At 33.4% G+C, this 24,376-nt stretch overlaps 1 protein-coding gene across 1 annotated transcript in view; it reads right to left on the bottom strand.

Moving 5' to 3' along the window:
- Positions 1-8,900: 8,900 nt before the first annotated feature.
- The window catches only part of LOC124372025, a 31,940-nt gene continuing 16,464 nt past the window's right edge, over positions 8,901-24,376 (bottom strand). The window contains exon 3 of the mRNA XM_046830399.1: positions 8,901-9,317. Within this exon, the coding sequence (XP_046686355.1) occupies positions 8,901-9,317 (417 nt within the window). The remainder of the gene's footprint in view (positions 9,318-24,376) is intronic.

Raw genomic sequence — 24,376 nt, 5'->3', positions numbered from 1 at the left:
TAAAACTTCATAGGCCTAGTATACAGATCTACACACTAAGAAATGTGATAAACATTTTTGATATAGGCCGTATAGAAAGATTAAAAATATGATTATTTTATTTTTAAGGCCTCATACATGATGGTGCATCATTCGTCTTCAACCCCACTGTTCTCTGCCTCACTCATAAATAATTTAGTTAGTGACCCTCAATTCATCTACCTTTTTCTGCAAAATATGGACAACACTCATCTGCAAAAGCTAGGATGTTTAGTTTAGGCTCCCCATACTTCCACCCCTAACTCCCTCTCTGCTTTACACTATGAAGTGCTTTCTTACTATGGCAAATATTAAATTAAAGATTGGAGAAAGACCATCTCCTTGCCTGAGCTCCTGAGTTTATCCCTAAAGGTACACAGTCGCGACCATTAAATTCTTTACTGAGCATCTTGACTCTGCGACACTCATCTTAAACTACAGTTTATTAAATATTTCTGGGGATGCCAAATTTATCTAGTTGTGTCCACAAACTCCTTTCGAGAGTTGTGGGGACACACTACTTACAAACTAAAGCTTTTTTCCTTTTTTTTTAAGTTTTCGAGAATAGGAATTCTACGCTAAAATTTTATGGGCCATCATATGAAACAAGGGGATATGGAGAAGAAAACATAAATAGAGAAATCAGGGGAGCTCTAACAATTTAGTATCGGATTTAATAGGAGAAAATTAAAGTTGCAGAAGACTCCGTTGGGCAGGCCATGTTTTTGAGAAGAGAAGAGGAATGCAAACTGTAAGAAGGGTAATGTAACGGTAACCCCAGAAGAGAAGGACGGCACCCGGGGCGAGGACCAAAGTGAGATGGTGGAACCAGGGTAAAGGCTGATATGGAGACGATGGGCGCTTCAGAGGAAGATGCAGAGGGACCGTTCAAGTATGGAGGAGCTTTTGTTGGTGCGGCTACTAAATATCACATCCGATGAATAAATGACCCTGGGAGTGTAAGTAAGAGTAAGTAAGTATATACATGATGAGCATATTATGTATACCTAAAGTAATTAAAAATGTCAATAGTTCAAAATTTTATTACTATAATGTACCGGAACAAGAAGCTGGGTAAAATTGTTATAATATATACTACCTTAATAGCTGTTATTACAAAAAATTACATCGACTTTTTTTTAAACACTATCCCAGTTACTTTATTTTTGAAAATGTATGCTATAACCAGTTATGATTTATATCAGAGGACACGCTCCACAGAAACAACATAAACCCGTATTACACCGCATGGTCATCCAGCAATTAGTTCACAGAAAATACAGTCCAGAATAATTGCTTTTACATTTATTTAATATAACTGGTCACATAGCTATTTAATTGTTTTAGCGAGCCAAAAACTTGTAAGAAGGGAAGAAAACAAATCCTGTTAACACGCCAGGAGTTACTTACTTTTAAAAGCAATAATTAAAAAAGGAAAACTCTAAAAATAAATTAAAAGCTATGTCTTAGTCAATAATAAATTGGCATCGCGAAGATGTCATAGCACTATGCCATTTATTTTGAAGCGCTTCAGTAAATAATAAATTTAAAACAACAATTTCTTACTACAGTGAGCCTTCCGAGTTATATAAGTAGTTCAAAGGTTTTCAATAATTTTTAGTTTCTTAGAAATTTTATGGAAGAAAATGAGGCGAACAGTCGGTTCAATTTAGCAGTGCTTGCATTGGTTTATGCTGCCTAAATAACAGCACAAATGAAATGTTGTGTGGGGCTTTGTTATATGCAACAATAAACATTTCACAGTTTTAGTTGGAAAGTAATTTTTTAATTTAATATTAAATAGATTGGGGGGGAATAAAATGGCTTTAATTGTGTACATTAAATAGTTAATACTAGTACGATTAGTAAGTTTGGAATCGTATTCCCACTTCCTAAATATGGAGGTAACTTGGCCACAGAATTGTTGTTAGTGCTGTCAGGCTCTCTGGGGTGGTGCGGCTTGATTACATAAATTTACTTGTGCGAATGAGAGCCCTAACATATACATGTATTAAAACACATTACCCACATGGCACTTTACAATTCTGTTTTAACTAAATGTCCGTAAAAAAAAAAAACCAAATTAAATAAAGTTATGCACCGCAACTGCCCAACTCGTTTGCAATCTATAACGCAAGCTTGCGGTACTAATATTGAATAACTTTACTGGCCACTTCCATCCTAAACCACGACTTTGGAAATTTTTGACAAGCCGTTTTTCAAGGGGGAGCATCTTCGGCCCTATCTTCGTAACTGTTAACATAGGTATCCAGCTTATCTCAAGAAACTACTTGAGGATATCTTCATAATTCTTTTTTTTCAAATTTAAAGAGGGCCTTTCTAGGGGAACACGTGGAAACCAAATAAAAATAATTCTTTTTTGGGCATATACCCTAAAAGTTATATATTTTTGGTTTTCTAAACGCTTGTCAAAAACCTATATAAATATGTGTATATGTTATGTATATTTTAAATAATTGAACTCAGTGTGAAATGTGATGTTTGTTAGTGGTTTCCACATATGTAAAAAACGCAGTGCTTACAAAAACATACAAAATAAAATTTCATTTTATTCCTCACCATTTGTAGTTTTTGAGAAAAATGTACTTTTGTATTGAAAACCGCAACTTTCGGAAAAACACAAAAAACGGAAAAAAATACTGCTTTATTACCTTTTTCAGTACATTCCAGGTGCATAGGCTGGCTGATCTCCTTCCTGCTTCCTCATATTCATCCTCCAGACTTCTTTTTAGTAAGTTTTTCTTCTGTCTAATTTTTTTCTCTATATCTTCTTGAGCTTTCTCTGCCTTCCAAATTCGCCGCCGGTCAAGCTTTTTCATTGCTGTAATAAAATGCTGCCCTGGTGGACACTCCTATTTCTTGAAATACTTTGCATTTGCCAATGTAGCCATCATTAAAAGCTGTAACAGCTTCATATATGCCAAATTTCAAAGTTTTAATCTCCACAAATGTTCTTTTAGGTATGTAGGTCCAAATGACATTGTTGAGGGACTCATTGGGATTTTGAGTTTTTCCCTTAGTACATTTGCCCAGTAGGAGTTGGATTGGCTAGATCTTGAAAAAATAGGTTTAATAAATGTCATTAGGTTTTCAGGCAAGTGAAAATGGCTGCCATGATCATAGTTTTCATTGGATTTTACGGCTTTGCGGTACTTACACCAGGTTTCTTCATCATCTGGACATAGTCCATGTTGAGGCCTTTCATTAGAAGACATCACATGGAAAAACTCTGCCCAAATGGCTTTTTTCATGTCTTCAACAGAGTTTGTGTTGCGTCTAATTGCCAATCCGTAGTATTTTTGGAGCTGAATAATGGCAGGAATCTGTTAGCTTGTTCTTGCCGCCAAGTCGTGAGCCGTCAGGGAGTGTTTTAGTCTTAGCTTTTAGATTTTTTAATCTCGATCCCATCCGTTTCTGGACATGGCCTATGCATTCTATCTTTGTTATGGCAGTATCACCATAGGGCTTGGCTTCGCATACACTGGAGTACGCCTTGCTGTCTCCATCACCAAGGTATTCAAGGTAACGAGCCTCATACAATGCCTGCGAGCGCTGAAAAATTGCGACTGCTCCAGCAACTTCCATGGCTCCACTAGAACCTTCAAAGTTTTGCGATACAGCCATCACCATGCGTGTTGTTTAGTCTATTAGTGCATCTGCAATATTTAGATAAAATCTCGATGTCTAGGACCTTACCGGTTGATAAAGATTGTTCACTGATACCACTCCATTTAGTGAAAGGTGACCCCGCTTCTGCCATGAGCCATCAGCAGCTATAGCGAGGTCTCTGCAACCATCATTATCCGATACAGCTTCTTGCACAGCACTTTGCATTGACTTCTTACACACTAACTCAGCAATTGAACCCAAGTAATGCTCATGTTCATGATATCTCAAAGGCGGAGGTGTAAGATTCATAAAAGCGCAAATTTTCTCCGCAGCCACTCTACCTTTGCCTATGTTACGCATAGCATAAACCAAACGAAAGATTTAGGTCATAAAATGTGTTAGGCCTATCAGACTTTGCTTCATTCTGATTTAGTGTTAGGCCTGACTAATTCAGAGTTTGTCACAGGTAATAGTGTTTTCACAATCAGAACAGCTGACTATAATTTTTGATGCTAGGCCTACAATGTGTTTTACTTTGTAAACAAGTTGGCCATGGCAATTTTTACACACTGAAACGTTACTAAGAGCCTCATTCAAACAATCCTATATTAACTATACAGTTTTCAGACTCATCATTTTCATTCAATTGGTTACTGTTTCAAAAAAGGACTGACCTTCTTAGAAGATGCACTTTGAGGTCTTGGCCTATCCACATTTGGAGTATTGGTACCTCGATTGTTACTTGATCCTGAGAAACTAGGCCTAGGACTAGTTGGAGGGTTATGTTGATTTCCTTTGAAAACGCGTTTCTTGAAAGCAGGCTTTGAACGTGGGCATTATAAAATTCACTACACTTATAACAAAAAATACTCAGAACTCTCCACTAAAACTCACAAAAAACCATAATCATTTACGTAATTTTCACTCTCTAAAACAGAAAATGTCAGTAACCAAAACATGTATGCTACCTAGGTTATAAGCAATGGTTATAAAACAGATGTTTTGTTGGTTAGTGTAAGTTGTTGACATAACAAACTGTTCACTGCCAACCAAATCATGAACATGACTGCAACGAAGTAGTACTATAACAGCACCATTCAAAGTGTGACTGCTACAGGCCCGAAACTGCCTGCAGGCCTATTTAAAAAAAAATATTTCGGACACTTCTAGTCATCATAAAAAAAATTTAATACCACCATTGTTATCGGGAAATTCCAAACTTTAATAAAAAAAAAAAAAAAAAATTTGTAATTTTTGAGATTTTTTACGAAGTGCTCCCCTTAATGTAGTATTTAGTTTGAGTAAGTAATTTTTAATTTTTAATGATTTTAAGGAAAGAAAGTTATGTGTAAGTATTAATTTGAATTTAAAATGAATGAAAAAGTTCAATTTTATTTTATTTTAAACGACGTTACAGTAAAAGGTCAATGGCGCTAGTAAAAAGTGTAATGGCACATGCAGATTCACAAATATAATATATCTAACTGATTGGTAGTGCAACGCCTTCGATCGTAAGACCATCAGCTCTTGTGATAAAATATTCAACACAAAACAGCTAATTGTGAATTTTAAATGTTAACTGTTTCATGATAGGTTAACCATCGTACGTACTTGTTGTTGTTCATGTTATATAAAAAAGAGAACAATTTATCACTATGACTTCTATAATTATAAAACTACTGGCCAGCTAGTACTGTCAGTTTCAGCTAGGGTACCTGGTTCAGCTACAATTATAATTATAAGCTAAAGCTTATATTATCATTATTTTGTTCGCACCGCTCGAGTAATGTACGTAATTCACTCAAGCGTATGAAGAATTGTGTGTTCACTTTAATGTTTTTTCCTGAGAAGGAAATGCGTTACTAGGGGCTCCGCTTTAAGCTCATCTGAGCTCCCCGTGTATGGAACTCCCTTTCCTTCTCCTTCTCCACGACCGCTAGGTGTACCCACTAAAACCTCCTCCGCTTCATTTACTGGAAATGGGATCACCAAAAAGGCATTACTTCGGTACAGCAGGGCCTCAGTAGCATGACATCTACTACTCTACTCTTCTAGTCTATTCATGTCCTTCCTCTATCTCCTTTCGCCTCATGATCTTCTTAACCATTTCTGCCACCATGTTCCACTGATCTTGGCTTTCAATCATCTTAGTTGTGATGTTGCCACTCTTCAGGATGCCAAGCTCCACTAAGTACGGTCTTATCGGCTGGTCGCACCTCTCACAATCTTGTATGCTATGCTCTGTAGTGTCTACATCCTGACAGGTTCTGTACTATTCGGATTCAGTTTTTTGCATGCGGAAAAGGTTATTTTTGGAAATACTCATGTCCAGAGAGAAACTGTATGAGGGAGAAATCTTGTTCGCCATGTCTTCTTTTGACCCACCGAGCAACATCAGGTATGAGAGTGCTTGTCCATGCTCCTTTCTGACTGCTTGACCATCTTTCTTGCCACTGATTTAGTAGCCTATACTGTGCTTCATTAGGTTCCATGTCATTATGCCAATGTACCCTTTCCTACTCTTTTGTGCTTTAGGGTGGAACACTTGCTGTGACAAATACTGCGTCAGTTGCAATGGTGCGCTAACCACTGCATTCTCTTGGAGCCATTTTTCTTTGTTCTTGATCTAGAGTACTTCTCGCTTTTGCTGAGTCTAGACTGAGGCTGCATATAGGGCGATCGATTCAACAACTGTTGCAAGCAATACTTGGACTAGGCCCCTGTATATTTCCCATTAGTCTGCTCAAACAGGAAGCAAATTTAGTGCACTTCCTAGCATTTCCTAGAAACTTCTTCGATGAGGACTTCAAATGATCGTCTATGGTCCAACGTAACTCCCAGGTATTTGAGCCATCAAGTAAGTTGGACTTCAATTCCGTTAACCTCAAATCTAATATCCAAGAGCACTCTTCTGTCTCTTCAGGAGCGATTTCTAACCCATGATGTACCCAGGTACTGATCTGACTGATGGCTCTGTTCGCCTTATTCATGAGAAGTCACTCTGACGAGGCAATCACAACTAACGCTGTCATCAGCATAGTCTACCAGGGATACTACTTCTGAGAAAGGAAGTCCGAGCACCCCGTCATAAAGCAAGTTCCATAAAGTGTATCTCAGTATTAAGCCTCGAGGTATTCCACTAGATGTTTCCATCCCTAAGAAATCTTGCTCAAGTCTTCACTAGTATACCCCTGCCCTTAAATCACTGTTCAATCATGTCTTGATTCCCCTGGACTTCATTATGTATAATATATTCTGCCATGATGCACTGTTAAAGAAATTCCGGATATCCACGGTAATTACTGCCCTGATTTGTCTGGTTCGTGTGGTGTCGTTTGCCGCACGATCCACTAAGTTTAAAACTTTCTAGACAGCGCTAACCGTAAAAAAGCACTCCCTGAGCCCAAACTGGTTCTCAGACAGACCAACAGTTCTTTCCAACTCTACATTCAGGCTGCCCAGAAGTAAAAGCTCCAGAAGCTTTCCAAACGTATCCAAAATGCATAGCGGTCATTACGACTTTGGTATATTTCCCTGATTTCCCTCTTTTTTTTCAAAAGAACCAGCCTTGCTTTCTTCCACTCTGATGAGAAATCTTCATCTAGAAGGGCATGGTTCATAGCCTGAAGGACCTTTTGAGGCTGGCTGGCCTTTAGCTGCAATTATAACAACCTCTGAGTGGATACCGTCAGGCCCTGTGTTTTTTTTATTCTCTTGAGGGCATCTTCAAGTTCTGCCTCTGTTAATGTATGTTGCAGAAATGTTTACACTTTCACACACTTATTACCAACGCAGCTTCATTTAATTTAAAATTCATTTGCAAAGCTCTCTTCTTGTCTCTGCTACTGCTATTTTAAAGTGATCAGGAGACTCATTTTTCCTTGTTTCGCTTATTTTGTCTTGTCAGAAGTCTGCGTAACCTGAGGCTTGTTTTTCTTAGGTCCGAAATTTCCATTGTCCACCGGCAAGCTGGTTTTCTTCACCTACGAACGTCCTTTGGCTCGAGACTTTCCCTGCATACCCTTTAACTACCCTAGTCAGTGAGGCAGGATCACTCACGGACATTCTGCTGAGCTTCTGTTGTATTGCTTCCTTAATTCACAAACAACTTGCATTATCAACCCGCCACCTTACTGTATTCTGTGATACTCCCTCTGGCCCGCTCATAAATTTTACCTCTATGCATTGATAATAACTTAATATTTCTGTTTCTAGGACTATAGTTTTATATGGAATCCCTCTGAAAAAAAATCAATATCCACCCTTGAAGTGGCTTCTCCTCCCATAAACGTCGGTTCACTACATTCATTTAGACATATTACATTCAGCATTGCTGCCCACTCAACAAGACCTCTACCATCCTCTCTCTCTTGATTCCTCCCATTCCGGAGAATTGGCATTGAGTCTTCTGCTATGGTTGCCTCCCTTCTGCTACATCCAGGGCGCCCATAATGTCTAGTAAGTGTTTGTTTGGTGAATAATAGCAGCTGAAAACTCCAACCACACAAAGCCTTGTCTCCCTCCACTCTAAAGTACAGCTTTACTTTTGTTGAGTACAAATATTGCGCAGTCTCTCTCTCTGCATCAGTTTTCCAGCTTTCTCCTTTTGGCATTGCTCTGTTTGGTTCACCGACTAGCAATATATAAATATGAGCTTCTGTTGCATTCGCGCACTCCTCTTCACATTCAGTTGTAGACTTTGCATCAACACTATCGTTTTCTGGCTTTGCTTCTTTCGACTCTAAGTATTTAGAGGATAGGATAGATTTTAAATCCTAAGACGTGTTTTTAATCCTAAAATCCTAAAATTAAAATTACATACTGTTAAAATGATTATGAAATGAGTTTTAAAATTAAAAATTAAATATTATTCTTTTTTAGATTTCCTTACAAAGACATTTTCTCTCATACAAACTATGAGTATAGTGCCATTTGTAAATATGTATGAAACGTATCGAATAAATTATTCATAGTTCATATTATCTCTTTATTTATTTGCAGTATACTTAAAATATAATGGAATTGATCTGAAAACCCATATGCTATAATAATTTTCTGGAAAGATTTTAGGTACGCCGAATAAAAAAGTCTGCATTTTTAATGCTTTATTCATGAAAATATATTTGAGTAGTGCTAAATAAAGAATTATGTAGAGAGATCTCTATACAATGAGTTCTCCAGCTGAGATATATTTATGTGCAAGGGGGAAGGTAACACGTTGGAGCTCTTGCTGGTGGCATTCCTTGAGGCGTTCACTGAGCTTTCGGGACATAGTAAGGTTGTGGCTGCATATACGAAGAGTATGGATATTGTGGATGTTGTGGATACATGGGGGGTTGTGGATACATGGGTTGTTGTGGATACATGGGGAGTTGTGGATACATGGGTTGTTGTGGATACTGTGGATGTTGTGGATATTGACTTCCCGCAGGTTTGCCAACAAACCCTTGGCCCATATCACCATAGCCTCCACGGCCATGGCCTATACCTGCACCTGCGTGCACTCCTAGCAGATTTCCACCGATCCCGAGTCCGAAAAGAGAGCCCGAGGAACGAGGAGAAATTCCATTCATCTGTGGGTTTGCTCCATCTTTCTTTAGTTGTTCTAAATTTTGGGTCACGCTGTTGGATGTTGTGGGAGATGTTTCTATGAAGCTGGAGACCTTTTCCTGAAATTGATGAATACGATTATTTACTGTTTATATATGTACTACATGAATATCAGTATGAACTCCAATAATGTAGTATAAATGTAATATTGTATGCTTGATTGCTATTATTACCTTGATTTACATGAATATATCTATTGATATAATGATCATATTTTTTATATATGTACTTAGTCACTACGATACAAGCGTATGAAAAATAATAATAATTTCTTTATTTGTACATGAGTACAGAGGTAAAAATAAAGCCAAATGGCCCTTTCATACATTTAACTTCAAAATATATAATTTTTATACTGATCAAACAGACAAATCGAAGGAGAGGATTGGAATACTTATTTTAATTTCAAATAAATAAAAAATATATATTTTATCACTTTACAATTTTTCTGAACTGTCGTACTGGTATTTATCATAAATACTCACACATTTTGTAATAGGTATCTACATAATTATATTCATGACAGTAGTAACTAAAACTATTAAGTGATTTACACAAAAAAGCCTCATGTATGGTTCCAGAGATATTTTACATTTATATTACAGATTATCAGTACACTATGAACTATAGTTTGCAATTAAATACCACCATTCTTTATTTTTATGTTACTTACATAATTTCTTTAAATTTTTGAACAAAATCAAACATTGCTGATTGTATAATCAGCTGTAAACCCCTTTTAGTTTCTCAGAAAACTCGAATATATGGGTAGGCCTAATGTTTGAAATAATATCACACGACTGAACCCGCACAAAAGTAACATTTCAAAAGTCTAGTACTACTACATATATTTAAAGTGAACACACAATTCTGCATACACATTGCTACGCCTGAGTATATTACATTACTCGAGTGGTGCGAACAACATAGTAATAATATAAGCTTTAGTTGGTAAGTTTGATTGTAGCCTATCCAGGTACCCTAGCTGAAACTGATAGTACTAGCTGGACAGTAATTATAATAGTCATAGCGAGAGATTTTTGTCTTTTTTATATAACACGAAGTACTTTCTTAAATTTACATATTTCTTTTATGATCTAAAGGATCAAGGTATAAGATGTAACTCAAAACACAATTCATTAATTACAGTTTATTATTATTGATTTGATTAAGCAACAGGATTTCAAGCATTTGGCTTCATTGTAACATACAAAGTTTGTATAATTGAGCTCTATTTTTGTAACGTGCAATGACGTTATGTAGGATTTTTAAGTGCAGGATACGTTTAAACTGTTTAAAAGTAATTTAAATTGTATCAAACAGGGATTAGCCCAGAAAGTATGCTTCATTTTTACTCTTGTAAATTTTTGACCTAGTTTCGTTACAGTTTGGATATTTACCACTGTGAATAATACATTACAAGTTATTGACAATTTTGTAAAAATATATTTAATTCTAAAACACAAAATGACTGTAAATTGAGTTATAATATAAAAATCTGCGATACTAAAAGCTAACTGAGAACAAACGAAATTGAACCCTTGTTAATCGAAATGTCGACTCACTTCACATTCCCGAAAGGATTTCTAAATATTGCATGCTCTATGATCTGTTAACGGATATTCATGGTAAAATATCATATTGTCCAATTTATGAATTTCTAGAGTACTTTTTCTGTTTTACATTATACCAATCTTTTAGACTATTTTGTATCTGCAGTAAAAGTAATTCAAACAGTTCAATATTTCATTTATGTTACACTGATCATGTATGTTACAGATACCAATCTCAAAAGCCACAAAATGTGGTGAAATATAATTATTACTGTTTAATGTAACTGTATAGACAATATAATAATACATTTGTATATTTGGCAAATTTACTGGCCAACAATTAGGACTTACTGTATTGTATTGTGTGTATATACATATACATATATATATATATATATATATATATATATATATATATATATATATACGGTGAGTTTTTTAAAGTGATCCAATAGCTAAATTTTTAATTACACGACTTAGCACTACACTTTAAATTTGAAACTTGCTCTATTTTAAGTTTCACTCAGGAATATAATTTCAAATGTTTTGAAGATGGCTGCCATTTTCCAATATGGTGGCTAATTTTAAAATCTTGTATGGAACACCCTGTATTTTATGTTGTTTTCAGATTCTACTCAAAAATATAAAACATTTTTGCAATTTAGAGTTTTTTTATATCTTTAATGGTTCAGAAGCTACGTGGACTGGAAGTTTTCATCATCAGTTGCATGAATTCTTAAAGCACGTTTAATCAATGTTAATTTTATGTGTTGTTAGTGTTTTTTTTATGTGTATAGTTTGTATTTGCTTTAATATTAGACATATTTTACGCTGAGCATTAATCATTTAGCTTTGATATCCATCTATTTTTTCGACTAAATATTTGTTAAAAAGATTTGAGATAAAACATATTTCAGAAGCAGCGACTTAGATAGAAGCAAACATATCTAAAGAATACATATTTTATTGAACACAATAAAAAAATATCTGAAAAATTAGTATTGTAATAGCAATACCAAAACAAGGCCTAGTAGTTCTAATAGCTTAGTAACTTTACAAGTTCAAATCAAATGTTCGAAGTGCCGCCCATCTGCCTCAATGCACTTTATGAGTCGTTGCACATTCACTCTTTGTACCCTAATTAAAATGTCTTTGCGCATGTTTTCGGGAGTTGTAGGGGGCGTGCGGTACACCTTATTTTTTATGGCTCCCCACAGAAAAAAATCCAAAGGAGAAAGGTCAGGTGATCGAGGAGGTCACGCTACCGGCCCACCTCTACCTATCAATCGCTCTTCAAATCTCTCACTCACCGCATTTCGGGCAGCTTGAGCATAATGCGGAGGGGCGCCATCTTGCTGATACCTCATGGTGTTCAGGGTTTGAATAGGAACATCATCCAAAAGGATAGGGAGAGTTCCTCTGTTAAATTCAGCATACTGCGGACCGTTGAGTTTTCCATCAAAAAAGTGTTAACCAGTAATGTTACTGCCTAGAATGCCACACCACACGTTAAGCGACCATCGCCTGTGATGATCTGCGGTGCGCATCCAGTGAGGATTAGTAGCAGACCAATAGTGCATGTTGTGCCTGTTTACCTCACCAGTACTAACAAATTTTGCCTCATCGGAGAAGAGAACCATTCCTAAAAACATGGGATTATTTTCAACTTCTAGTAGCAACCAATTGCACAATTGCAACCTACGGAGAAAGTCTGTATCCAATAACTCTTGATGTGAACTCATTTTAAAAGGATGAAATTTGTGCCGTTTAAATATGTTTACAATGGAAGTTTGACTTACTCCTAATCCATTACTTATTTCACGAGTTTAAATATGCGTACAGTCATACACTGATGCTAAAACATCAATTTCAGCTTCTTCTGTTGTAACTCTGTTTGCACGTTGACGCTTTCGAGGAGCCAAAGACCCTGTAGATCGGGCTTGTTTTTCAAGACGAGCAAACGCACTACATGATGGATGTGGTCTATCAGGATACCTTGCGGCATACAAATTTGCAGCATCGCGTTTGTTCTTTTGACATTCACTAAATATTAACAACATATCCACCTTTTCATCGAACGCCATAACTTCCAAGAATCAGGTTTGAATTTGATTAGAAATTGACAGCTGGATAGTGAAAAATTGCAACAATTAGATTTCTAAACAATACTGCAACCCAAATACAGTATGGAACTAAAATACTAATTATTACTTAGTAATTAATTAATCCACGTAGCTCCTGAACCATTAGAGATATTAAAAAACTCTCAAATGCAAAAAGGTTTTATTTTTTAGATTAGAATCTAAAAACAACATAAAATACACCTTGTTCCATACAAGATTTTAAAGTTGGCTACCATATTGGAAATGGCGGCCATATTAACTAAATTTGAAAGTGCATTCCTGAATGAAACTTAAAATTAAGCAAGTTACAAATTTATAATGAGGTTCTAAGTCGTATAATTAAAAAGTTAGCTATTGGATCACTTTAAAAAACTCACCCGGTATATATATATATTTGTATACCGTAATATATATAATATATGTATATAATATAATATATATATATATATATATATATATATATATATATATATATATATATATATATATATATATATATATATTCTATATATTAGTAGATAGGATTATGCAGATTCTTATCTCACTTTTGGGACAGACAGTAAATCAATAGAAATTCCTGTTTAAAGGACAATAAACGAATCTATAAAATCAAACAGTCACTCACGAATGAAAAAATTACCGAATCTATAAGCTGTCTAGCCAAATCAATCTATTTGAAATGTCTGCTACGACTAAACGAAAAATCTTTATTCATTCTACAAAATTGACGGTAAACACAGTCCTTATCTTTAATTAGTCTTCTTTCCTCAGTAACAACCTAGTGTAAATTTATCATGTTTCTTCAATTTCTTTATATCTTTTTTTATCCAAAACAGTCAAAAAATCTGTTCGGTAAGTTTACTTTTTAATCTTCCAATTTCGGCAAATTATTGTAAAACCCGAATTTATCTTTCATTTTTCTCCAGATTCAAAATTTTGTATTTCTTATTTTGTTTCTTTCTAATTCATTCATACTTCTTATATTCTTTGAACTTTAAATCACCACAACCTCATTTAATTCCTTTAGTAGCTACCATTTAAATAAGAGAAATTTTTGACTACCGCTATTTTTTCTAAATTTCCAATTTTATAGTGAATTTTCTCGAGAAATATGTTCAATATTATCAACTTTTTAAGGTACATACAAACTGGTACTAGAGTTTTTTTTTTAAATCCTGAAAAAATCTACCGAAATTATCTCTAATTATTGCGAAGTTTTAGCTTAAAAGTTGATAATTTGATCGATATTTCTCGAATAATTCACTATAAAATTGGAATTTAGAAAAATTGGTAGTTAAAATTTTACTTCTTATTTAAAATGGAGCGCAAAAAAGATAGCATGCCCTACTGCAAAAAAAGATATTTTTTGAAACATCAATTACACCAGGCATTATAGCTCAAAAATTCATTTAAAAAAAACAAACAACTTTACGAAAGTGAACTGAATTATTTGAGGAATTGAGGCTAAAGAAAATAAAAATTATCGATCATGAAAAGATGTACAATATAGAAAAATTGCGTGGAATTAAAGGAAAAGCTTTAAGGAAAGATAAAAAAGATCTCAATCTATTTTAATGGATGAAAAAATTCAATCAACTCGCTGAAAAATTGTCCATTGAAACAAACGATAAAAACTAAGTCTGGAATGATCGAAGAAATTGACAAAAACTCGTTAACGGAAAAACATAAAAATATCATTGATGTAGAAGTTTTTATGCCTTAATTCACGGTCTTTTCAAGCAATACATTTTAACAAAACTTAAACGACAATTCACATGTCAATTTACAAATACTATCAATTATGAGGCCAGAAATTAAAAGTTTAATCGAAAAAATAATTTCAAGAAAATGTTAAAAATATGAAAGGACTATCTTCTCTTTCGGTAATGTGAATACGAAAGAAAATTTAGTGAGCGGTGAAAAACACAAAACGTGTACCAATTGTACTTTACTATAAAAGCAGATGAAATCTTTGACGTAAACGACTTTTGTACTAAGCAGTTTAATAAATTAACACATCGAGAACAGACAAATCATCCAACATAGAGGTTCTGGGATGGACATTTTAAATGTTGTAAACAATTAGTTTTGTAGCCTTAATAAACCCGAATTTATGAAACGGCAGGATCATATATCGATTTACCACAAGAGATCAAGGTAAAGAAATAGCTTGTGTACAATATCAAAAGATAAAGATGATTTCTTGTTTTGTTTATTATATCCGATGTGCTATTTGGAAAACCCGCCTCCCCCCCAAGAATGCTGACAGAGCAAAGCAATACGAGAAATTTGTAAATGACGAGATATTTTCGGGCTTTGTGTATCCAATGGTCTTTAAAAGATATACAATTATTTGTAGAAAAGCAGCTCCAATTCCAAGTACAAAATATCCAATAATGTCTATAGATATCTATACTTATGACGAAAAATACTCAACATTGTTCCATTACATAATTTTATATAATGTTATAATTTATAATAATATAAATTTATAATGTTAATCAATCCGAAGTTTATAATGCCGAGTTAGAAATCGATTTATTGTATGTTAAACAAGAAGACAAATTCATTTTGTTTGATAACCCGATTTAAGTAGATTAGTGAGTTTCTCATAAAAAACATCCAAACATGGACATAAAAGTTTTCTATGTAGAAGATGTTTAAGCCATTTCTACAAATCTGGAGATTTAACAGATTCATTTAGAAATTTGCAAAGCAACATGAAGTTTGTAATAGCCAATTATGCCGTTTTCAGGTCAAATAACTAAATTTACTAATTATCAAAAAGACAGTTTAGCCATCCGTACGTTATTTATATGGATTTTGAGAGTATATTAGATAAAAAAATTTCAACACCTAAAATATGCAAGAAACAATCCACAAAGATCGACTACAACCAAGATTCAGAAGGTCACATTCCTTATGGTTTTACTCTATATTTAGTGTCGAATGTGACCAATCGCATGTACAAACCTATATGTTATAGAGCAAAAAATGAAGACGATTTGCCTCATGTGTCCCACAAAATTGTTTGAAGATGCTTAATAAATTATCGGAAAAATACATAGCTAAAAAATATAATTCAAGGAACATGGAAGCCTGTGAAATTGACTGAAGAAGAAGAAATTTCGTATCAAAAATTCTAACATTATGCATATGCTATTTTCGATAGTTGTGAATGGTTCTGCTTATGATGTTGATTCAATTCAATATGGTTTTACTCCTGACAATTGGAAAAGATAATGAGTTATAATAAAGTAAGAGATCATTGTCATTTAACCAGCAAAATTTCGTGGTGGTGCTCATAGAATTTGTAATCTGAATTTGAAATTTCCCCAGAAAACATCCCCAGTTTTCTGTCACTATTATGTCAAATTACGATACTCATTTGTACATAAAAGAATTGGCTAAACAATATGGAAATGTTGATTTGATCGCAAACTATAGGATGCTTCCTAATATTATTGAATTATTTATGGAATATTTTTTATTTTTAAGTAAGAGAATTGTAAATCTTATATAGTAATTGAATTGTAAGATTGTGAAACCTTCCAGCGCAGTGCTGAAATTTCTTGTCATTCGGGTTCAAGGAATGCTAGAAGCTTCCTTTTGTATGTAGGTATTGAGCACAGGTCCAGGTTACATGTCTGGGTTGGATATGGTACCATTCAACTCAGACATTGTTGTTGCCTTCAATTTTGATTGGCCAATGTTAGCTTGATTAGAATGGGCGTGGGAGGGACTTCTAGATCCTTCCGGTGGCTTCAACCACGTTTTCAGGAAGATTCTTTGCTGTGTGCTCAGAGAGTGTAGACGCTATTATGGTTTAGCCTACTCTTGCCGTTTTGATTTTTTTCGGGAAGGAAGAAGGTTGAGTTTGTTGAGTTGTAAGATTAAATTTTATTTTCAAAATTTAAAGTCTCAAGTTTGAATTAATTAATCTATAATAGTCATTTTAGTTACCCCTTGGAGGAAGTCTTCAGCAGATGTGCGAGGTACTGTGAAAGTTAGAATTGTATATATTGAAATAGAAAATTACTGATGATCTTTTCCTGTTCAATTTGGTTTAATCAGGAATAATCTACTGCAAAAGAAAAAATTTATTTAATCTTCTGAGATTCTATATATATATTTTAAATCAAGTTCCTAAATTTAACATTTCAAAGCAAGCGGATAATTCTAGATAATTCAATAATTTGGGGTTTTTAAATTGGAAATTACAGAAATAATTAAGTAGTTTGAAATTGATACAATTTTGACTTTAACTGGTTGGACATTGTCTTTGTTCATAAATTAAATATTAATATTTATCTTAATTTGTTTGATTTTTATTTTTGAGAAGAAGTTCGTGTATTTTTATTATTTGTTGTATTTTTATATTATAAGGAAAGATTATTTGTTATTTTGAAGTTTAATGAAGATTTTTTTATTTTGAGTTAGTGTTGAAACATTAGCACTGAGGAACATTGAAGGACACAATTATTGAATGATTGATTGATTGTTAGTTTTAAGACTGGACTTGTGAACTTTTGATGGGTTAAAAACATTGAAATAATTGAGAATAAATTCTCTTATAAGTAAAAAAAAGATAGCTTGGCGTTTTGCTGTATTATTGATTTTAAAATTTTATTAAAATTTACTATTATTTTATACTGAGTTCTAATTATTGAATTTCCATTGGAACTTGTGCATTCTTAAAATATAGGGTTATTAGTTCAGAACACAATTAATCGCTCTTATACTAAAAACAAAAATAGTTGTGATTTGTTTTATAGAAGATAACCTTACTGTAGACACGTTACATAATTGCGCAACTCTGCTAGGTATAATTGAGCGGTTGATGTGAAGGAGATTTGAACAGAAAGGATTGGTGTTTGTGTGAAACTTTTAAGGAAGATTAAATTAATTGATAAATTATTTTCAATAAAAAATAATTATGTTAGGAATAAACTCTCTAATATAAAGTGACTTTTGTGAACAGTACTGAACTTTAATTAGTGATACGATGTCGCGTGAAGTGGACCTACTTAGTAAAGAAAGAAACTGTTGTTTTGGAAATTTTAAATTTAGGGGTGTTTATCCTAAACCGGTCTGTGGCAGTAGAGTAGTCATGAAAAAGATTTGACAAACTTATTAAATTAGAGGTAGTAGTCAATGTGGAAACATCTTAGATGGATATTCAGTATATAATGATTATTGTAGACGATATGATTAAATTCACTTGGTGCCTTCCACTGCGGGAAATTAACATTCAGGTAATGTGATAAGAGCCTTAGAAAATAGTATTTACTTAACTAATTACTCATTACCTGAATGTATAGTGGATGACAACGCTACTTGTTTAAACGACTGAAGAATACAAATTTTTTTTATTAAAAGGGGCGAGTGTCTACCTACGAAGTTTAAATGAAAGTATTATTGTTTATTATTCTTAAAATAAAAAGAGGATGGGGTTAAAGATTTGGGAAAACATTCAATTATCAATAAATAGTACATTCAATGAAAGTGTGAAATGACGACCGTTTGATCTGTTGTTTAATTATAAACCATACTAATAGTTTAAGGTTTGCGGTGGAATCTGAAGGACTTAATAGATAACGAATTTCTGGGGAAAGGAATAAAAATAAATTAATCACCAATGCAGTCAGAAAATTTAAGCAACATGTTTGAAAATTTCAGAATACTAAAAAAAAAAGGTAACAATGTTAGATTTAAGAAGGGTGATATTGTGTATTGTAAAGTTTTATTTTTTCAGAGAAAGAAGTTGGATGCCATTTACGAAGGACCTTATACAAAATTATTGCAGTAATTACAGATGTCAGTTTTGCTTGGTGCTAGATACTGAGAGATGCAAATATATATAAGCAGTAATTCAACAGCCATGAAACATGAAGCGGTAATAACAATGTGGTAAAATGGAATTTTAGGTGTAGAAAGTGTATGGCTGTAAATTTCAGGGTAGGACATGGACTATGAGTCTTTATATACATTGAAAACTTGTACTTCTTAGAGCATGAATATGTGATAATGTGAGATTTGATAAACAAAACCAAATTAGTTATAGATATTACTAATGTTTTATTACAATTATGTACTTGTTACCATATGAGTGGAAAGTACAATGAGACCGTGTGTGACTTTCAGGGTTGGGACCAGGACTGTGAGTGTTTAATACATGATAAACTTGTACTATTGAATGAGTATGTAATAGTGTGAGATTTTATAAACAAACCAATTAGTTATAGATATTACTAATGTTTTATTTGAAATCGACATGTACATGTTACCATATGAGTGAATGCTCTACAATGAGAATGTGTTTATTTCACGCATACAGACAACACTATATATATATTGGTGGAATGTGAGTCCTATTCCTACCGTTTGTTTTATACAAATTCTTGGATGGAAAAATAATCTGTATTTGTTTTTTATGGAAATCCAGGATGTGGTCTATAAACATGAAATGTTCCAACAACCTTGAGTAAATGTTTACACAGTGAAAGTGTTTTAGAAAGAACCAACATGATATTACTCATTATAAAGCACTAAATAAGATTAAAAATAATTAGTGAAAAATCAGGATACAGCTTATATATAATTGGGTTACCTGGATTGGTTATCCATAATAAACTTAACAAAGTAACTAGCACTGAGTTAAATTAAAATAAAAAGGAATTTAAATCTGTATTACATTTGGCACCACATGAATTACCAAAATTTTTACAGAAAGAAAACATTATTTTAACAGAACTTGCAGTTCAAGACCTACGCCACTCGCGAGAATTCTTCCAGTGCACGCTGAGTATCTAAGATATAGTGAGAACTGATACGTATAGATATACAATGTAGAGTACTAGCTCATTATAGAGAGACTAAGAAGAGATGAATATTAAGAGATAGAAAACATTAGAAGAAGTGAAAAAGCGAAACCTAGCTTACATATAAGATGAATAGTCATGTTCTTAGAGCCTCCACATGTCGTCTAATAACGTTACGTGTTGGAGGCCCGCGTATCCACATAACCGTTAACTAACAACTACCACTGAGTGCGATGTAAAAACCTCGAGGAGAGATACTGTAGCATGAAGATTTAGCCAACTCTGTTACCAGATCAGTATCCTTATAGAATGTAATCTCCCCGCCAGTGGCGATATCTGTACTAACTCTAACAATGAACATTGTATTTTGAGATGGAAACCACCTACTGAGCTGTGAAGACTCTGCTAGAGGATCTTAAAAGTGATCTTGTCTCAGAAACTCGAGGAGAACACCGAGAGTAGCATGGGAGGATTGATGAGTGCGCGACTTGTTCACTCGGGTTGACGCGTGCTGGCAGGGTTGGCAGGATAAGGAGAATGAATGCTGCGGAAATGCGAGATCCCCTAGGGACGTCTAGTCAGCGGGGCTATGAAGACACTGAATGGACTCGAGAGACGTTGACGCAAAATGGATTAACCAAGTTTAAAGAGGATTATAAGGAACGGATGCTCATTTTAGATCGTGCGAGAAGCCTCTACCAAGAATAAGATACTTACTGTCTCAGTTAGCTAGTAATGCATCTCGCATGAGAAACATACGAGACCCAAATGCCTCATCTAGAACTCCAGGGAACGAAGTATGTGTTGTAGAGTCAATTGTCCATAGGAGTTGACGAGCTGAAAGCGTCTGTCCAATCTCAGTCTGAAATAGAAGTATCTGTAGTATAACTGGCTGAATTGCACTGTTCGTTATCCGTGTTCTATCTCGATCTTTGAGTATAGGTATTTTTATGTTAACTGCTTAAATGGTAAATATGATAGAGATGAATGAACCTGTTATTTGTGACTATTTCCATTTTACATTGTAATTAGCTCGTAAACTGTATTTAGGTTAATTAGAGACTTGTGTTTATACATGAATAGTATTTATTGATTGTAATGTATAACTGACTATAAGCTAAGTTACTCCTGAGTCTTTTGATGATCTGTAGAGACTTATGGAGTACTTAAATTGTAATATTCATAGTGATTTCAATATTATGATTCTGTCTGTGAGTTACAGACTGTACTGAACTTAAGGTTTTCAGCGCATTGTTGATACTAAGCCAAGATTTGTCACGACAGCCGATAGTTATATCATCATTCTGCCAGTGATCTGATCAATTCTAACAAGATGAGATGCAAATAAACATATTTATGATTTCATATGCTTATTGTATTATCATATTTTAAATGCTTATTGTAAAACATTGTATATACTCAGCATCGATTTGTACTTAATCTGAGCAATCACTCGTAATAGTAGAGAGTCTCCACCACGATTTTTCTAAACATGCTATCCCCATGCATCACCTTGTCTGCCTATACGACATCCCCCACCCCTCACCCCCCGCACCCCTGCCCCCCCCCCCCCCGCGTCTATCCCCCCTTCTGATTGAATTGTTAAAAAAGTAAACCCCACTTGTTTTTATTAAATAGAATTTGTTTTTTTATTAATGGATCTTTATCTTTTTATTGTTTTTTTAAACTTACACACCATACTCTAACTTTTTGATCCCTTATTAATGTATTAATAAATTCGCAAATATAGGTTATTATTACTTTATGTACTTTTAAGGTTACACTCAGAAACATAACTATGGGAGAATATTAAGGTTTTATTGTCTTTAAAATTCAAAAGATTTGGTTTAAACATATAAATAATATTTTAGGTGTAGTTGTAACTAACATATGATGTTCTAGAAACATAGTTTATATATATCTAAACTTTCATTAATAATTCTTAGTTTGTTTACATTTTAACTTTGTAAACATTTGTTCATCAGTTTTGGAACTTAACCAAAACATTAAATGTTAAATATTTGATTTATATATAGCTGAGGCCGTGACTGTTAGGGTAACAAGATTATAGTGATTCTAAAATTGTTGATTGTTTTGATGTAGGTGTAATTAAATTAAACAGTAATAAATTATGGTTTTCAATAGAATTAAGTGTTTAGAGAATAGTTTCTTTGTGTTTTTAAAACTGTAAAACTTACTTGATGATGTACTAATTTAAGGATTATTTTAACGAATTCTGAATTAAATTAGTGAATTTAACTTGTTTTTTATTGGTAGGTGATTTAGGTTAAAACATTATTGTAAGTGTAATTGTAAGTTAAAACATTATTGTAGGAAGAAAATTATTCTTTGATATGCTTGGTTTAAGGGAGGGATATCTCAAGGTTGAACGTCTTGTGTAAGTAGGTGAATGTTGTAAAAAAAAATTTTTTTTTTATTTCTGGTAAAAGGTAGGTGAGGTTCTTTGGTGGTAAAGCCTCTTGCAATTGGTGTTAGTAGTTTGTCACTCAATTATTACTAAAGCCTCTTGCTAATTGATGTTTGTAGTTTGTCCTTCATTATTAATATAAAGCCCCTTGCTTATTGATGTTAGTAAGTAGTTTGCCCGTTTTATTTCTAGAAGCCATGCTTCTAGCATGGAAAGGTAGGGAGGATGATAGGATGCTTTCCTATATTATTGAATTATTTATAGGAATATTTTTATTTTTAATTAAGAGAAATTGTAAAATTCATTATAGTGTAATTGAATTGTATAGATTGTGAACCTTCCAGCAGTGCTGAATTTCTTTCTTGTCAAATTCGGGTTCAATGGAATGCTTGAAGCTTCCTTTTGTATGTAGGTATTGAGCACAGGTTACATGTTGGGTTGGATAGGTCCACAATTCAACTCAGACATTGTTTGTGTTGCTCAATTTTGATTGGCCAATGTTAGCTTGATTAGATGGTGGGTAGGGACTTCTAGATCCTTCCGGTGGCTTCAACCACGTTTTCAGGAAGATGCTATTGCTGTGTGTGCTCAGAGAGTGTTAGGACGTATTAAGGTTTAGCCTACTCTTGCCGTTTGGATTTTTCGGGAAGTAAGGTTGAGTTTTTTTGTTGAGTTGTAAGATTAAAATTTATTTTCAAAATTTAATAGTCTCAAGTTTGAATTAATTTAATCTATAATTAGTCATTTTAGTTACTTGGAGAAGTCCTTCAGCAGATGTGCGAGGTTACGGTACTGTGAAAGTTAGAATTTAATATTGAAATAGAAAATTACTTGATGATCTTTTCCTGTTCAATTTGGTTTTTTAATCAGGAATAATCTACTGCAAAAGAACTAAATTTATTTAACTCTTCTGGAGATTCTATATTATATTTTAACAAGTTCCTAAATTTAACATTCAAAGCACAAGCGGATAATTCTAGATAATTACAATAATTTGTAAATTGGAAATTTACAGAAAATAAGTAGTTTGAAATTGATACAATTTTGGACTTTAACTGGTTGGACATTGTCTTTGTTCATAAATTAAAATAATTAATATTATCTTAATTTGTTTGATTTTTATTTTGAGGAAGAAGTCGTATTTTATTATTTGTTGTATTTTCATATTATAAGAAGATTTATTTTATTTTGAAGTTTTAATGAAGATTTTTATTTTGAGTTTTGTGTTGAAAACATTAGCACTGAGAACTTGAAGGACACAATTATTGAATGATTGATTGATTGTTAGTTTTAAGTCTGGACTTTGTGAACTTTTGATGGGTTTAAAAAACATGAAATAATTGAGAATAAATTCTAAGTAAAAACAGATAAGCTTGGGCGTTGCTGTATTATTGATTTTAAATTTTCATTTAAAATTACTATTATTTTATTACTGAGTTTAATTATTGAATTCCCTTGGAACTTGTGCATTCTTAAAATATAGGGTTTATTAGTTCAGATACACAATTAATCGCTCTTATACTTAAAACAAAAATAGTTGTGATTTGTTTATAGAAGATAAACCTTACTATAGACACGTTACACAAAACACAGATGAAAAATATATAAATTTATTCTGTAATTCTGGATATGGCTATGAGTTTGACAATGATAAGCCTAGAAAATTTATTAAAGTTTTCGTTCGTAGATTACGTTCAGATTTTATGGCAATCATACTATTGAAAATATTAGCTAAAAAATTCTAAAGAAAAAAGACTTCTTCAAAACATACAAATCATTTTATACAGGAGGAAGAATATTGAATGAAATTTAGAAAGGACAACCAAATGACGAGAAGACTCATCTTGAAAATTCTATCTGGAAAAATAAGGCATATTTCTTACGAAATTTCTATCGGTTAGTATCGAAAAAAACTTGATTACACAGAAGAGCTGAAAATTGAAGATTTCTATTCACTTTTGACAAGATGAGAGCATATCTGAGAAAGATTTTCAACACTACTTTGAGCGTTTGGAACAAATTAAAAGAGAAAAAATCTTGGAAATTTACTTCTGATTTGTACAACATCCAAGATGTGGGGTTTTTTTTTATTGCTTGGCTGATATATTCGAAACTTCAGAAACATTTGTCTAAAATTGTTACAAAATCTTGATCCAGTCACATTTATCTAACTGCTCCAAGTCTTGCTTGGGA

Source organism: Homalodisca vitripennis, unplaced genomic scaffold, assembly GCF_021130785.1.
Source record: "Homalodisca vitripennis isolate AUS2020 unplaced genomic scaffold, UT_GWSS_2.1 ScUCBcl_2392;HRSCAF=7106, whole genome shotgun sequence".
Taxonomy (NCBI): Eukaryota; Metazoa; Arthropoda; class Insecta; order Hemiptera; family Cicadellidae; genus Homalodisca; species Homalodisca vitripennis.
Note: the sequence above shows the minus strand (reverse complement) of the source record. Positions and strands in the feature narration are given on the sequence as shown.